General features: G+C 39.8%; 1 protein-coding gene across 1 annotated transcript; it reads right to left on the bottom strand.

Moving 5' to 3' along the window:
- Window positions 1–10712, bottom strand: ppp2cab (protein phosphatase 2 catalytic subunit alpha b). The gene is made up of 7 exons (XM_039778196.1): window positions 10365–10712; window positions 3459–3668; window positions 3174–3347; window positions 2871–2960; window positions 1536–1697; window positions 1073–1191; window positions 1–813 (listed from the first exon to the last, which is right to left on the bottom strand). Exons 1-7 carry the CDS (start codon window positions 10464–10466, stop codon window positions 741–743), a joined length of 930 nt encoding a protein of 309 aa, XP_039634130.1. The 5' UTR covers window positions 10467–10712; the 3' UTR covers window positions 1–740.
- Between the last annotated feature and the right edge of the window lie 7748 nt (window positions 10713–18460).

Below are 18460 nucleotides of genomic sequence, written 5' to 3'. Positions count from 1 at the left end.
TCAAGGAGCCATCTTCATCTTTATTATTGAAATGGTTTGGTTAATACAGACTCTGGTAATTCAACGGGAGTCAGTGAGTTGATGTGGATGAACACTCCATTATCTGTCTATTATATACACCAAGCTCAGTTGTGTGACTGCATAGGAAGGGCTTTCCTTAAAAAGTTACCCAGGGCAAAGAAACCTTGTGTAAAACTTGCCTGTTGGGGGCTTTATTTGTAATTTTTTTTTAAAGAAAAAAAAGAAAAAGAAAAAGCATCTGTAGTGTGAAATAATATTCTTCTTTTCACATATGTTACATTTGTTTAGATTTACAAAAGTGCAAACAGATCACATTCAGATCTCCTAAATATAAGCCATGGCATGTAGAGTTCAAACAGCCGCATTTGACGTAGCAAATTTTCATCTTGACCTTGGTGCATTCGGTCCAGCTGCACCAGGAACAGGAGGAGGAATTTAAACATCACTGTTTTACATAGTGGGGGAGATTTTCAATACAAGTCCTCAGCAATGAATATCGTTATACATATGGCACACACCTTTTGGTTAATTCAAAAGACACTCAGACATTTCTTTTTTTCTAAATGCTTAAATAGGTCTTTGTGTGGATATACAATGTGCACTGCTGTGTAGCCCCCCCAGTCTCCCACCCTCCCTTTTCTCATTCATGTTGTTATCGGTTGAATATCATACATCATGGCAATACTGGGCCTGACTGTACAAGGGTCAAAGGTCAGAATTTACAGGAAGTAATCTGGGGTGCGGCGAGTGACATGAGGCTCCCCTCTGCGAGGCGCAGGATCAAACTGCAAACTGGTTAGGAGAAAAAATAAAAAAAGTAGAAAAAAAACATGAGATTTGTCAACCAATCATAAAAGCAACTCGTATATTGGAAGCATAATACTGAGCATTGTTTAGAATGATGCATACACACATAATTCGTGTTTTACAACACATGTAGCACCATTTCAGGCATTAAACATTTGGGGGGGAACATAATCATGCAGAGCTTCAGCTTTTAGGGATACACACAATCACATACTGCAGCTCTCAGTTTTTTTGTTATACTTACAATGAGTATTTGAGGGTGTCGTCTAGTTCCATGATAGCTGCCTGGTTGCCACAGCGGTAGCAGTAGTTGGGAGCACTAAATATTGTCACCACATTCCTCTCATGGCACCAGTTGTAACCCTGGAGGAAACCGATGCATTATTCACCGGAGATGTATAATTCCGTACAATTCAAAAAGTGCTACTGTAATGAAAATCTACTGTTTTTAATCTCTGTATGACCGTTCAAGATGGTGGTATAGCCCTTTGTCTTATTGTTTTCTGTAGCAGTAGTGGTTGGGAGAAATCTTTGTTTTGTTTGTGCTCATTTAGTTCAGTTTTCATTAAGCATTACTTGAATAAACAAAACACCACTGAAGTGGGTACTTCTTGACTGCATCTGGGAAGTCTATGTACTTTAACAGCTACAGTCCTGAATTATACTAAAATGTATAATTGCCTGGTAAATTTAAATAAGACACGCACCTCCATAACCAGCTGGTGGGCACGGGACACCAGCGTGAGGCGGTTGGCGTGGTTGAAAGTCTCAGAGATGTCCTGGCCGAAAGTGTAGCCGGCTCCTCGAGGGGAGATGCCCCAGCCACCGCGGTCGTCAGGGTCCGACCACAGCAGGTCACACATGGGACCCTGCGGGAGACAAAGAGGAGCACGATGGCAAGGAAACAAAGACGCAGTCCTGCTATTAAATACTTGAACAGCCACCATGTTTATCTGCAAATATACTGAGTTATGGAGAAAAGACAATATCAACACAATGCTTCCTTTCTGTCTTTAAAGTTTTTTTTTTTTACTAATCTCGCAAAATGTAATTTGTTTTATAGACGGAATCGCCACTTTTAAGATTTATCGTATTTTTGTAATAAATGGCCTTTTGAATGTGAGTGATAGGGGGGCTTTTTTGCTATCCTCAAAATAGCCATTTATACAAAACACTAAGTACCGGCACGACACAACATTAAACTTTGCTCGAGTATAATAGGGGGCTTTAAACGCAAGCGATTGACAACATTGTTTGTGTACCCAGAGTTTACTAAAAGAAAATATTTATCAGAATACGCACTTGTTGTTTCTGGCCGCAGCCATTTTATCAGTCAAAAACAATCGATTTCCGAATGCAACGTAACAGGGAGGAGAGTAAAGATGGGAAGCTCCTAAAGCTTAGTTCCACATAAATGCACGGATTATTTCTTGTTTTGTCGTTATTGAAAATCAATATTGACCTTGTAGTTGAAAAAGGAGTCTTACATGGAGTCTGTTCATTCACATTTGGATATCGACTTGTTTTGACTGCCGAGGTGGTAGCGGACAGAAACAACAAGAGCTACGGTGAGTTGTTAAAATGCTTTCTTTTTAGTGAATTCTGGGTACACAAACAATGTTGTCAATGCTTGCGTTAAGGTGTAGAGCCCCTGGTGATACTTTGAGTAAAGTTGAATGTTGTGTCGAGCCTTCTTAGTGTTTTAAAAATAGCTATTTTGAGGATAGCATAAAAGAGCCCCTAGCACTCCCATTCAAAAGGCCATTTGACCGAAAAACGAAAATACGGTAAATCTTAAAAGTGGCGATTCCGTCCTAAATATGCTTTTAAACGAAAGTTTGACTCGGGTACATTCACAAAAAGACCCTAGGTTGCATTTTGGCGAGAGTTACGCTTTAAGTATCGTTTATGGTAAAGTGACTGTTACTGACAAACATTTGTTGATGACAGCTTATTTTACAACCAAAATTTTGTTACATTGTCAAAGGCAAAGTTATAAGCCGCTTGGCCAGGAACATCAAAATTAAGTATTATCCAACTACCTCATGTGGCACTTCCTGCAAACGGTCCAGTGCTCTGATGTGATCCAAAGTATCTATGGACGGTGACAGGCCTCCATGAAGGCAGAATATCTGGAAGGATGAGAGGAAAATGTCAGTATTAGTAGTAAAAACAAGTACAAAATACTTCTCTCTGACCATCAGCTTCTGTATCCATCACATCATTAAAGTAAAACTAATAATTCCCAAACTAGCAATGTTATATATTTCATTCTACAATGCAACATTAAACTCTGTCACAACAAAGTCGTATTTATTATATCTGTGAAACCAACCAATTCTCACCTGAGAGTCTACCAAGGCAGTGAGGGGGAGATAATCAAACAGGTCGGTGAAGTACTTCCAAACGTTGGCGTTGCCATATTTTCTTAGGCATTCATCATAGAAGCCGTAAACTTGTGTGATCTGTCTGCTCTCGTGGTTCCCTCTGAGGATTGTGATGCGCTCCCGGTAGCGCACCTGAAACACGAGCAAACAACAGAGCTGTGTGGTAAATTTCGTCCTCAAAACCCCTATTCAGTTTCAGTTTCGGAGTCAAATGTGTGAGGACTTCTTAAAATGATAACTTACCTTAAGCGATACTAGTAAAGAAACGGTTTCTACGGAGTAGTACCCTCTGTCAACGTAGTCTCCCATGAACAAATAGTTTGTGTCTGGAGATTTCCCTCCGATCTTGAACAGTTCCATGAGGTCGTGGAACTGGCCGTGCACGTCGCCACACACTGTTACCGGACATCTCACCTCCTGAACGTTTGATTCCTTGGTCAGTATCTCCTTTGCCTGCAGAAAAAAAAAAAAAAAAAACATTTAACTGTGGTCCATGGATAAAAAAAAAAAAATAAAACACCAGGAAGTATGAAATACAAAAACTGAAGTCATTTTTCCACAATTAATATATTGTTTGCCACTTTACTGTGTTTTGCTCATTTGAAATGCAGGGAACTCCAAGTGACTTTACACTGTCATTTTGTCATTATTTGCTCTTCATCAGAGAACAGACTGGAAAACGGTCACTAGTTCCTGTGATTTAAACACTTTGTTTCCTCAGATTACTATTTTGAGAGCACTTAGTTTGAGCTAGGAGGGCGATGGCAACACAGTCAGCCACTACAAGGTGGACACAGTTTAATCCTCATGGCGCAGTCTAAAAGCTGCTGTGGCAGTGTATGACTCAGCTGGAATGTGGTCTAGACCTACTCGATCTGTAACGTGTCCTGAGATAACTTCTGTTGTGATTTGACACTAAAAATACAATTGAACTGAATAGATTCTCCTTATTTTGTGTAGAGTTGTACAGGCGGAGTGATTTGCTCGCAGCAACTTAGCGAACTCCAGGCGAACTCTCTGCTCCTCACCACAGGGCTTCAGGTGCTGCGAGCAAATCACTCCGCCCAAGTAGCAGTGCTTCGCCTTCTGAGAATATAGTTCCCAGTATGTATACGGTAAGAAGATAGCTGTGTCTCATGTGACCTTGTTATTTGTACACCCTGTGACTCTACAAATCACAACATGTAAATAGGAACATGTTGCCGTTATTTTGTCACTTATTGGGAGCAGTAGGCTAGGTGGAGCCGGTTACCTCGGTGGGAGCGTCAGACAGAGTTACGACACGCACTGAGATGAGAAGGGTATGTATGGACTTATCTAACTCTGGGGGATATAGTGAATAAGCTACAGTCCCAATAAGTCGGCGTGTTCCTTTAAAGTGCATATTTCTTTAATTTTAAAAAGATAAGCACACATTGTTATTAATTTTCACTAAGCAAGTGCCTTATGATTATGCAGCCTTTACCGGTACTTGCACCACTAAACCAAAACTAAAAACATTATGAAAAAAAGCACCAATACTAAATCTGGAGTCCCACAACAGGAACTATTCCTGCAGTCAGTCTAGCTTGGCTGGCTGGTCTGACTAAAGGGGTCAGTCAGTTGGATGAGCTCTTTAAAAAGGAGCTTTGAAGCAAACAAATCTTCAGGCTGAGAGAGAAATTTGTCTGAGCTGAATGACCACCAGACATGTCTGACACACTGAGCCACATTGGAGATATGGAGCAAGAAGAGAGACAGAAGCCCCGTTTTCACCTGGTATTAAAATGCGATCCGAGTGAGCCGATCATAAGGGGGCAGCTCCAAGTACAGGTGGGAATGCATGCAGGACGCATTGAGATCCGATCACTCAGACCACATTTGGGGGTGGTTTAAGCCACATATGACCACATTCCTTTTAGCAGTGGGCCTGTTTTGACCTGGTTTAAATTTATTTATATACTGTTTATTGATCCCCAGTGGGGAAATTACAATTTAACATCTGTCCTGAGTGATCCAATCACAAGTGGATGGGCGTGTTCCCACCTAGCAGTAGTATTGGACCTCCAAATGCGTCCTGAGTGACCACTTGTGATCGGATCTCACTTCCCCGCTCTATATGCATATAAACACGTACATAATTTCCGTACGCATATAGACTGGTTGTGTGTGAGAGTTTGTGTATACATTGCAGTTGTTCCTCTCACATAAATCATACATTAGAATTAGAAACATGCGATGACTACTGAAAAAGCGCTGCCTACAGTATTTGTCTGTGCCATAATAAGGTATTAAGGAGGTCTACTGACGGGCGCCGGGACCTGTGCAGGAGAGAAAGACGTTTTGAAAAGTTGTGTGTTCAGCTCTCAGTACGTTTGTAGCTTCTAACTAAATCTCTGTGGTTGGTAGTTTAGTTTCTGTATGTGGTTTATCTTACATTTGATGATTAAAAACAGCCTAGGAGAGAGGCATCATAGGAAGGTGGACAATAGAAACAGTGATGGGTTAGGTCCTCCCAAATAAATGCCTGGTGTTTTGTATGTGGCACATTCTGAGCAGCCCCCAATCTTTTCATACTGTTGCCTTTAAACAACAAATGCAACCACGCTGAGATAAAGAGACAATTGAGAGATAGATTGCTGAAGTCGGCCTGTCATCCCGGCGGCGGCGGGGGGTGGAGACCAGGACAGGACTGCAGCGCTGCACAATGCTGACCTATATTACATCCACATACACATCTTCCACGTGCCCATACTACCATGTGACAGGAGGCATTTCAATGACTGTGCTGTGGATGGGCCTTTGACTCTTAAGCTACATGCCTGTGTTAAAGTGGAACAGCAATATATTTTCGTCCGCCCACCCCCTCCTGATTACGTTGAGTGAGATTGGCCGTCTATCGCCACGCGTCGTAGAGACATGCAGGAAAAACTACGTTATGCACAGAGACGGGCTCACATAATAGGAGCTGAAAAATAAATAAAAAGATTTGTGCTGTAGTGTTGTTGTAGACCTTTTTGTTTTATAAAATTGGTATCGGAAAAATATCGTTTAGGAACCGGTATCGAAGGTTTTTGAACGATACCCAACCTTAACCGTTGCACAATGCATAATACAATAAAATGGTCTACAGCTCTGTAATCTTACACTGCTGAACTGAGTAATGTGTTCAGTGATGCTTCAGATATCACCTCTGTGTACTAAACTGGCTCAGCTGATTATAACTTGGTTAATGTGCACTTTGAACGAGGCCAGAGCAGGGATAACTTGGTCTGACAACAGATACGAGTTATATCTTCTCACTGTGTGCCGTAATAAACCACTGATTTGATTTCTTTGTCGTCTGCTGAGTCCTGCTAAAGGTTGCCTCAGATACTGCAGAGGAATCGGGCCAATGTTTTCATCCGTTTTATGCTCTTACTTCCTTGCTCCTTCCTCTCATTAAGAGACTTCTAATCTTTAGTCAAAATCCTGCAGTTGTAAATATCCTGCCTTTATAGCTGGTTGTTGTAGTGGATTACAAGATCATTCTTGCACTGCGATTATCAGCAACATCAATCACCTTAAAAACCCTAGTAAATATCCTTTACTTATAACGAAACAATGCAAAAAAAAATGACAAGAAACAATAAAACCTCAAACAGGATTAAAATCTGTAGATCAAATATTACATAAAACTGGAGGAAGTAAACTAATTCAATGTGACCTGCTGTTTATGGTATCAGGAGAACATTTTCATAATTCCCAATTTGAGCCTGGACATAGCGATGCGAGAGACCAGTTTATCCAGGAGATGGCGGGTCACAGTTTAAGTACTGTGGGTGCCAGTTCAGCCGTATATGAAAAGGATGACGGCAGATGTTACGCAAGCACCTCGACCAAAGTACCACACCTGTAGCAGGAATGCCACAGAGAGGCTGCAGGGAGGGAACCTCCTAGAGGACAGTCGTGCCAAAGACGTCACACAGACATCAAACTGCTTAGCCAAGCCCCAAGAAGTGAAGTCAGCATTTTAACGTCTGCCGCAATATAATCCCAGTAAAAGTCAGTTAAACACGGCCAAAGATTTTCCTGCAGACATTAAGCTCAACGACTAGGCGCAACTACAACCACAAACAATGACTTCACTCAAGAGGTTTTAAAATGACGGTAGTTAAAAGTTAAGCATCTGCCTGGCAACAGTACTATAATCAGTGTGGAAATCAGCACCAGCTAGATGATTGCAGATTGGGTCCGTGTTTTCTACTGTGACAGTTTGTGAATTTAGCTGAGAATGCATTTAACAACATTTTGTCAACGTCAGTCTCTTTGGTTCGAGTGTGTTCACAGGGACCACTGTGTTGTCACATACTTTCATCTGTCTTTTTGATATCAATTTAAATACTGTTTTTATGATATCACTATTACACTATTTTGGGATACAAATTTAGTTCTCTAGTATATCAGGCGTTGTGGTAGGAAAACAAACTCATGTGGAACACCGACTCATTTTTCTGAGTAAAACCATGACCTCAGTTGGCAAACAAAGCTTTATTTGCTGCCCTGACTAGCTGCATCCAACTGGTTTAAACATAGACAGTGGTCATAGAGAGGACTTCAGCTCCAGGAAGTGGGGCAAGTATTGCCCCATGACCAATATATTACATCATTCTGACAACCTTTAGATGATGCCATATGGCATTAATGTTTGAGGAGAAACAGAGCATTGTCTGCACTCACCTAATGTAAACACGGCAACTACATTAAACATGATTAAATGATCAAGCGGATTACAATACTACATTGTAAACAACCCACCCAGAGCCTTGCGAGGGGAAAACACTGCAATGTTGAAAACTGAAAGATTTGCACTGATTATGATTAAGTATTCCCTCCTGCCCACTAGACACCAGGCAGACACTCTGCTTTATACTGAGAAAGCAGGAAAGCAGGAATGAAAAGACTAAGGACAGATTACACAGCACATCACATTCCTCCGCACCCCCATACATCCCAAAACAGAGACGGCCGTTCTGAGTCACAATGAACAGTATTACCATGAGTCACACACTCTGATCCCATTACAATAGATTTGATAGCGTTGGTGATGCAACTCAAAATCAAAAATCACATCCTCTGCTATTTTTAAATCAGGGAGGAGGATGTGAGGTTGCATTCTGCTGAATAAATTAATACAAGTCACAGGGTGGTGGATGGTTACTGTAGATGCAGGTAGACACTTTGGAGTAGTTGAGCGAATACAAGCTGTGACAACGATACAGCAGGGTGAGGAAACTGTGTAGGTTTTCCTCTCAACTATTTTTATGGCATCTTTGCTGCATTTGGGAGGAAACAGTGGAGAGCAGCAGGAAAGAGAAACATTATTTGTGCAGCTCCTTCCTTGGTTAACTTCCAGCACTCCAAATATGGTAGTGGGCCTAGTTTTGCAAAAAGAAAATCAAGAAACACCACATTTTGATGATTAAAAAATGTTTAAGAGTCTACAGGTGAACTTGTTATGTGTGGCCCTGACAGCTAGAGCTGGAAATCAGCAGATGGTCTGAGCAGAAATACGTTGAGGTTGAGAATGGGGTTAGGCTCCAACTCAAACCAGAAGTCTGCAGAGTCAGTTGGCCAGTTATCAGCTAAAAGCAGGAGCAGAGCAAAAAAACATGGCTACTGAAAACATTGTACATGTTCTGTTTTCAGTTTCTGTTTGGAAGAATCACAATAAGTGTAACAGTTAGATAAGATCAACAAGCAAGCACCAGTTAAGTGGCTAAAAGGTCAAAGCCAGGCTAAGATGACAACACCTCTGTGACCTCAAAGATGACAGTGTCAGGAGAAAAGTCTAGCCATGTAATGAGTTCAGTCGCCTACGTCATTTGCTTACATTACCCCTAGGTTTCCCTGTGTGACACATGTCTACCAACTGGAAGCAAAAGCAGAGGATAGAGAAGGTTCACCAGTTAGAGTTCCCATTCACATGATGTACCTTTGACCAATTAAGTCATATATTTCATGTTTAAGTTTGAAAATGGACTACTTTATTGCCTAGTAAACAAGTCAGCCTCACTACTTATTGACTAGAGAAGTAAATAAAAACTTAGCAGGGGTCAGAGGTTAATGGCAACTTTCTTAACTACCTGTGAGAAAAGCAGAGTAACGACGTAGCACACATGCATAGAGGATGATAAGCAAACTTCATCTCAGGTCAGCCACATCTTTAACTGTACAGAAAGCCTTTAGCAACCTTTCCGGGGCTGCAATGTGCTGCACGGGGTTTGTTTTGGTATCATAGCATCAAATATACACTACTGTCATATCCACATACCTCAGATATATAAGCAACCTGTTAATTAATAATAATCTTAATTTATTCCAGCACTTTTTATAGTGTGTTTATTGCAATGCCCTACTGTATTACTGTTTACAATCCTCACAGAGCGGTTTGTTTACATGTGTGTCTGTACGTATGTGTAATAGATGTATGACTTTCTTTAGCTAAAAAGAGATGCCACAGGTCACACTGACAGTTTGAATGAAGAGGGCTGTAAATGTGGTATGTTACTTGAATCCACACAGTATGGCTGACCCCTTCCTGGCTAGTAAACCCACAGTCAGCGACAACATGTGCTGGTAATTCATTAGCTGGTCCACGCCTCCAGAACAACCTTCATGAGGAGCTGAGGGCAGCAGAGACCGTTGATACTTTTAAAAGCAAACTGAAGACCCAACGTTACCTTTTTAGTCTGACTTTTAAGTGAGCTTTATTTATTTATGTATCAATGTATTTGTCTGTCTATTTATCTATGCATTTTAGCCCGTTTTACTGCTTGGTGTTCCTCACTGTAAGATATTTAGGACATAGTTTCCTCAGTAAAGGCTGTTATTTTACTGAATACAAATCCAATTATTGCTTTGTGTGGATTATGTAAAGCACTTTGTGTTAGCTACATTTGATATTTATGAAGAGTGCTATACAAATAAAGTCTGATTGATTGATTGATTGATTAATTAGTTCCCCAGGCAACGATTCAAACGCCCAAAACAAAAACCATAAAGTGATTGTAAAATATACGCACGGCGCAGTGAAATGTACACTATAGACGCCATTTTAAGAATGTCTGGAAGGCGTCGGCAAGGAGAGAGAAGACGTTAACAGTAACTTAGAGTTGAGAGATATCTCACCTTTTCACACAATGTTTTCACCTGTCCCTCCGTCAGCTGTTTGCATTCGTTAAGCTGCTCGATCCACTGATCAAGTTCTTTCGTAAACGGCTTTTCGTCCATTTTTGTGTGTTTTCGGGGTGTTCGTTTGCCGACGCGTTATCTAATTTCGGTTAGAAGACGTCCCACAGATGTTCTAGTATTTTCCGGAGCTTATAAGAGCATCAAAGAAGGTGCTAGCATGTCTCTTGTTCGTAGACGCATGTATCTGCTCTGTCCGCCAGATTGCTATGATTTGACTGAAAACTGAATAGAGACGTCAGTTGGTGATCCACCCATGATGATCCACCCTGGAATTTACTCTCCGCAATAAAAGACCGCAGTTCCGGTTATGACCTTCTAAATAAAAGCATGTGGCTGATGTGGAGCGCTGGAAAAAAACGCTTGCCTGAGTAACTGAGTACATTTATTCAAGAACTTTACTTAAGTACACATTTTAGATAGGCTACTTGTACTTTTCTTGAGTAGGCCGGGCCCCAGTTCCATTTTGTGCTACTCAGAATCAGTTTTAATGGCAAGTAGCCTATGTGTACATAAACAATTAATTTAAAGATGGTATTGATGTACTTGCACACAGTTAAAGAACAGAAAAGATAGAAATGAACATATAGCTTGAAACAAGGACAACAAAGCTAACAAACAACTATCTAACGAATAACTATTTTGTAGGCTACAAAGTGTCTATGTTATACTTCTACACATATTCCAGAGACTTACAGTAACATTCTGATTAATAATACAAAATATAACTAACAAATTGATAGTTATGTATAGGTCAAGATAAGATAAGATTTTATTGAACCTAGGGGGGAAATTCCCAAGTTATCCAGCAGTAGCTCCACCTTTACCAGCCGCAACATTAAAGTGATGCTTACACATTAGTGCATTCATATTTATAATCCAATTATGCCTATATAATATACATTGTTCTGCAGTTCTGAAATGAACTGCATAATGGGTAGCCTTCTTTTACTTTTAGTGCTTTAGGTGTATTTTGATGTACTTTTATTTAATACATTTTAAAACAATATATTTTAATGTATTCAGCCCTTTTATAAACAATGTTATTACGTGCTTTACTGTACATGTTTGAACCAGGATTAAAACATTTCAGGACTGCAATGAGGCAAATAAATTCAGTTAAAGTAATAGAAAAATAAAATGTAGTCTAATCAATAATATATAAATAATTATGATAATAACAAAACAGAATTCTTTTTTGGATACATTTTGAGAAGTGATTTAACAGCAGCTTGGTTCAGGACTATTCACTGCAGTCTGTAATGGGCCAATAACTAATATCACATAATACTCCTGTCCCCACCCTTTCAGTTCAGTCTGGATATAGTCCTTCCTGTCAGTCTAATATACACAAGACAAGTGTAAAGGGGTGTGTAATTGCTCCAACTGTAACCACAAAAACACCGAACACTTCCTTCAAAATAAAAGTGTCTGGAAAGTAACTAGCCTAAGTACAATTGTATTGTACTTAAGTACAATTTTAAGGTACTTGTATCTTTCTTGAGTATTTCCAAAATATGCTATTTTCTACTTCTCTACACTTCTTTACTTTTCAAATACAAATTTTACATACTAAAATATCAGTTTATAAAATATGATCCATTGTTCCTGATTATAACATTAACATTATCATGATTTAAGATTGCAATTATACAACAAAGTTGAAGTAAGAGAGATGAGGCAGGATATAGATCTGTTAATTAGGTTTTATGAACATTTTTATTTGCAGACTTTTTAGAACAAGCATGTGCACATTCCCTGTTTATTTATATAATATGTTTTCTATTCTTTATTCTTTATTTTGTGCAAAGTAGAATATGTTGTGTGTGGACATTGGACCGGAAGCTGTGGATGAAATTACTTTTGTATCGGTGTCCTGGGATGGGCCACACACACACACACACACACACACACACACACACACACACACACACACACACACACACACACACACACACATACACACACAAAAAGAAACCAAAAAAACATTCATTAATTCATTCAATCAACACTTAGCCTACATTTTAATACATATTGAACCACTAAATATGTTTGTTGTGTTCTCTGGACATTTGCCCACACTGGTTCTAAAAGAAGTAAAATAACAAAAACAAAAGAGTTGATTTGCAGTCGACTGAATTCAACATGGACACTGATGGATGCAAATTCAATTTCTATTATGAATAATGAAAATTAAGAGGGGGTAGGACTGGAAAAGTTCTTAACTTCTTCCTAGCCCTTTTCAACAAGAACAATCCTATAGTTGCTTACTTGTGGCTTGTATGTTGCTGATGATCTCGTTTGTTTTTCTTTTATATTGCTTACAAGTTTTACTTTGTTTTTGTAAATAAATTGACTAAATAGAATAAAACATAAATTAATAGTTCACTAGGCTATACTAATAATCAGTATGACAGTTACTTGCTTATTAAATTTAATTCCTTCAAACCATAATATTACTGTAAGGTTGGCCGAGGAACAAAAACTGAGAGGAAGACCCCGTTTGCAGTCCAGCTGTATTTATTCACAGGATGCATCCATCTCATGCAGCCATATTAACAGTGCAAGTCTGGCCCAGAAAAAGAAAAAAAAAATTAAGAAAAAAAATAATTACCAAAAGAGAAACCATAGATAACCTAAATGCAAACTGTGGAAAACAACAAGTAAACCCGTGCACAGGCTAGGGACCTGTGCCAGACACTTTTTAGGGGTGCTGTAAGTAGAGGTTGACAGAGGTCACTTTAAAATAAAAAACATTGTGCTGTGTCAAGAAAAGCAGAAATACATAAATCTAAGTGCTTGCTCTAGTGACTATGCGTACGTGCATTTAGGCCTACACAAATCCAACTACAATATATTTCCTGGTCCATTTGGCCCACCATTCATAATGCAAACCTCAGTCTATGCCACAAAAAGACACCACACATTAAACAAAAGCAGTGATCAAAGACTGAATCACCTGAGCTGCCTTTCAGGGCCACTCACTGAAAAATAAAGACATGTATCATGTTAATTAATTATTATCGTATCTTTAATTAAACCTATCAGGTCCCTTTGTAAATATGATGAAACACTAGGCAAGATGAAAGAGGGTGACAAATGGCGGAGGCAATATGATTAAATTAAACAGGAGGAAAGGTCACTTTGATTCAGTATTCCACTGCTGGCACACAACCCTATGATTGGCCAGTTATTTTTAAAGTGTGCAGACTATTGATTACGTGCAGAAAAGTGCTCTTCTCATTTACAACCATCAAACTTTAGCCCAAGAAATAAGAATACATTCAGTGTAGTTAGCTAAGTTATACCCACTATTGTCTTGCAGATTAGTCATCACCTTGGTAATCAACAATCTGATATTCCTCAGCAGCAGTTACTTTGGTTCAGCTCTTCTAAAAGAAATCAGATCTATTTCCTCCTGCAGCAATCACACAGTCCCACAGAGGATGCGTGTGTGACTCTTTCAATAAGTTGGTGGTTTTTCTGTTTTCCTGATTAAGCCTATTCTGCAGGAACAAACCATGTAATAATCCTTATTTTCAAGAGCGCTCGCCTCATAATTGAAAATCTCTGTTTACAGGCTCACAGTGTAAACAGACAACTACATTGCATTCCCCAGTCATCTGACTCCTGACAAACCTCATCAAGTTCCAAGTCTCTCAAACAGTGACCCTGTGGCCTTTTTTAGATCATGATAAGCATTCTCTGGATCGTTGTTTTCCACATTAACATTTCATCAATCACTTTGGAAACAAGCTCATCCGGCTGTCGGATTGTTGTAGCCCTGGGCAGTGGACTGGGCAAGCGCCCAACCAGGCACACCCCAGTGGCTCATTCACCCTTATGTGATCGGCGTGCATTTCATTTGATGATGTATTAGCGAACACTTTTAGATTGTTCCCTATATGTAGCAAAACGTGCATGTGTCCCTGTGCAAAGTGGAAATAAATAAGTCTTAAAGTTGTTTCTGCGTGTGAATGGCTTACACTACACACAACAAAGTGGCATCTACAATTTAGCAAAATGTAAAAATTGATAAAGAAAGATAATATATATTTTTAACAGGTAGATTACACAGTTGGTCAGCTTTCATCGTTTAGCTTTACCCAACCCCGTGCATGTCTCCAGTGATGACAGAGTGTCCCAAATGTTTGTTGCAAGTTATGCGAGTGACGACATGTTGACCATCGCTGCATAAATAAGCAGGAGACAACAGAGGCAACACAATACAAGAGCTTAATCCAAAGTAACACAACTCTCAGCTGCACTGTGGCGGGACGGAGCCAGTGTGACCTCCAACATGCCATTAAGTATAAGCCAGGATACATGATTATTTTATAATCAAATGACTGCAGTTTATCAGTGAGTCTCATTGTTGTTGTTCCCATTTGGTAATGAAAGCTATTTGGGTACCTGCTGCTGCTGTTCAACATCTAAATTTAAATTATCTGTGTATGCCAAGGAGGTTTGGATAAAAGCCCTTTTAGGCAAGCAGATGCAGACTGCATGTTTGATGCTGATGCCAAGCTATCAGGACAAAATGGCTTCTTGTAAACAACACAATCAGAGATATGTTTGTCTGCAATGTGGCGGAGGATTAGATCATGACAAATCGGTTGTTTTGGATAGTTGGTTGATGATACTGTTTGTGATGTCAGAGGAAATGAGGAGAACAGAACCAGTTAGAATCCTGGACGGGATGGGACAGAGACCCATTGTGCGTCTCCCCCCCCAAAAAAAACAATAGTTGAGTTGTATAGCAATAGCTTTTTAAGCGGTGCATTGTGAAGTCATCTGATGATTACCCTCTGCATAACTTTGAGAAACTCCAAATAAGGAAAGACTGCAAGAGACAGATACAGGTTATGTAGTAGTAGTTTAGATTATAGAGATTATGAACGTATACATGTATACAAATAAGACAAGTTGAAACTTATGACCACTTTTAGAAAAGTATGATGTCGCAGTCGATATTGATATGACAAATCAATATAGAATTGCAGGTTAAACATGAAAAAGCGATTTGGCACATACATATAGGCCTACATAATACTACATACACAAATATAGAGATACAGATATAAAACAAAAAAGAGAGGGAGCAACAACCTCTACCTCTCTCTTTTTCTCTTTCCATTAGCATGCAGTATTGTGTCTCCAGGATGTGGATTTTGGTTTGGCAAAGGCATGTCCCGCCCTACTCTGCCTCTGATTGTTTTGTTCTGGTATTCTTACCTTAACCAATCTCACGCCTCATGCCTATACCTAACCAATCCAACAAACAAAGGTAACGAGTACTAGCCAATCAGAGGCAGAGTAGGACGGGTCATGACTTCGCAAATCTAGGAAAGGCAAATTTGCCTCCAGGATACCTGAAACCATGACAACAGCAGATTACTGTTCCCATCTAATATCTTGAGCTCCATCTGGTGTCGACAAAGAAGAAGTCCAGGGTACTCGTCCTTAGGAAGAAAACGAGATCAAAAAGCCTTGTTAGAGGGAAAAAATAACTGTTGTGCTACACTCCATTATAGTCCACAAAACATTAAGTTTGAATGTTTTTGTTAAATGAAAGCTTAGCATTTTAAAGTATCTTGAGCTTAACATTTGTTGCCTTGTCCTGTCTGCATATTTTTTGCCACTTTTGTCTTTTATTTCTCTATGTCTGCATGGGCGCTGGTGGTAATTAGCACACATCAGAAGCTGAAATCTATGTTCTCAGTTTTTCAAGCGAGATGCTTCCAACATTTTCTATTATGCATCTTTAAAGTTTTGTGTGTGTGTGTGTGTGTGTGTGTGTGTGTGTGTGTGTGTGTGTGTGTGTGTGTGTGTGTGTGTGTGTGTGTGTGTGTGTGTGTGTGTGTGTGTGTGTGTGTGTGTGTGTGTGTATTAACATTTGACAATACTCTCTGCCTCTGATACTCTGGCTTCACCCAGGGTTGGCTAGAACTGCTTTGTTTTCATTCCTCACTAATACATGCTGTATACACGTATTGCTACAAAAAGCCTTGTTGTTGCATCAGTAATGAATAATGAATTGCAACTCACAGTAATCCACAGTATTTGCATTTGGTTTTGTGCTTCTCCAAAGTTCCACAGGCACCCTTACTGTAAAGATTGTGAGAAGTTTCCAAAACAGCATTTATATAAAAACAGGAGCTCTCTGTTACCACATCAGACACAGAAACACTACATCAGAATGTGTTCTAATAATTTGTTTTAAAGGATCAGTTCACTCAAATCATCATAAAACAACAATGGTATCTTGCCATACAGATTTCCATTCCTTGGATTTTTGCCAACACCCCAGACAATGCAATATAGGTGGAGGCCATTTTTCTTTGTGGTGATCCAACATTTGAAAAATCACATTTGAAAACCCTCACTGTAGCAATTTTCACAGTTTTGACACCAATATACTTTTGTTGGTTTCTTGGCTGGACCAACCAATTTTAGACATTGACAAAAGAAAGAAAAGTATCACATATCAGCTTAATATCTGTCCCTTACCCCAAGACTGAGTGGATCCATTGGTAGGACACATCATTTGTGTTACTAGTAACTTGTGTACGCGGTATATCTCTATCTCTTCCTATGGTCCTCTGTTAGACACATGTTTTTATACTGGAATTAAGACATCCTGCTCCAGATAACCAAGTGACAGGCTACATGATAACAAGACTATGAGTCTGCAGCCAGTAGTAGGAGCTATGTGACTGTGGCTGTGCTAAGGCACAGTGGGGCTTTGAGCAAAATGCTAACATGCTCACAATGACAAAGTTAACATGCTGATGTTAAACAGGTATAATGCATGGTAACATTTGCCAATTAGCACCAAACACAAAGTGCTGCTGAGGCTGATGTCCAAATACCTGATCATAGTGCCAGTGGAAAAATTAAGGGGTCATCAAAGTTATTACAAGTCATCCTGAGGGGGACATGAATGTTTGTAGCAAATTGCGTGTGGGTGGTGATGGTGCAGTGGATATGACACATGCCTTTGGTGAGGGAGACCTGGGTTCAATTCCCACTGCGATACATCAACCAATGTGTCCCTGAGCAAGACACCTAACCCCTAGTTGTTCCAGAGGTGTGTTACATCTGACATATATAGCAATTGTAAGTCGCTTTGGATAAAAGCGTCAGCTAAGTGACATGTAATGTAATGCAACCCATCTGATACAACGACAGACCATGCAGCAAAAAAACACCTTCCTGATGTGAAAGTTTTAAGTCACACACCATTTTATGAAATATATCGGTCTTATTTTGTCCAGATCCAATTACGGCATCATTTTAATCCATTTGAACTTCACTACTGCCACTGGAAGCACCATTGCCCTTCACAGATCATAAAAGTTGATGAGACACTCCAACGTACTGCAGGCTTGACCGACTGCCCAAACACTCAAACACCAGTCAGCTGCGTAATTTAATTACCACCAGCGCCCATGCAGATGTAATGGAACATCACAGGTCTAATCAGACAATTAGCTTGTACCATCCTAAAGCCTCGCTCCTCATTAGCACTGATGGCAGCAGTACACGGTGATGACTCATCACGGCCCTGCCCCAACACTCAGACTGGAGTCTTCTAGCCGAAACCTGCAGGTTTCTGTGGCGACTAATGGGTCATTAGAGTAAGACTGATGAGTTAGGTAAAAGGCCTAAGTGACCCCTCCATCCGCAGAACTTGAGGAAGAGAAAGGGAGGGAATGATGTCCTTGATATGATCTGATGCCTGCTACAGATCAAATTTCCTTCGGGATAATAAAGTTTAAAGTTGGAAGTTGAAGTTGAAGTTAAAAGTCACAATAATGTTTAACCAACACACTTTGTGAATGCTAAAGGAAATACTGATATTTTAGAATGAAGACTGAACCTGTTCAGCTGCAGGGAAGACATGACAATGAAACAATTCACTGCATTATTGCCAAAACAGGCCCACTATGCAAATGAAAACATTCTTTTGAAATCCATACAGAGCTTCCATTGTAACAGAAATGGACATGAATAGTTGATATTTAATTCTGAAA

This window comes from Perca fluviatilis, chromosome 16 (assembly GCF_010015445.1).
Source record: "Perca fluviatilis chromosome 16, GENO_Pfluv_1.0, whole genome shotgun sequence".
Classification (NCBI taxonomy): domain Eukaryota; kingdom Metazoa; phylum Chordata; class Actinopteri; order Perciformes; family Percidae; genus Perca; species Perca fluviatilis.
Note: the sequence above shows the minus strand (reverse complement) of the source record. Positions and strands in the feature narration are given on the sequence as shown.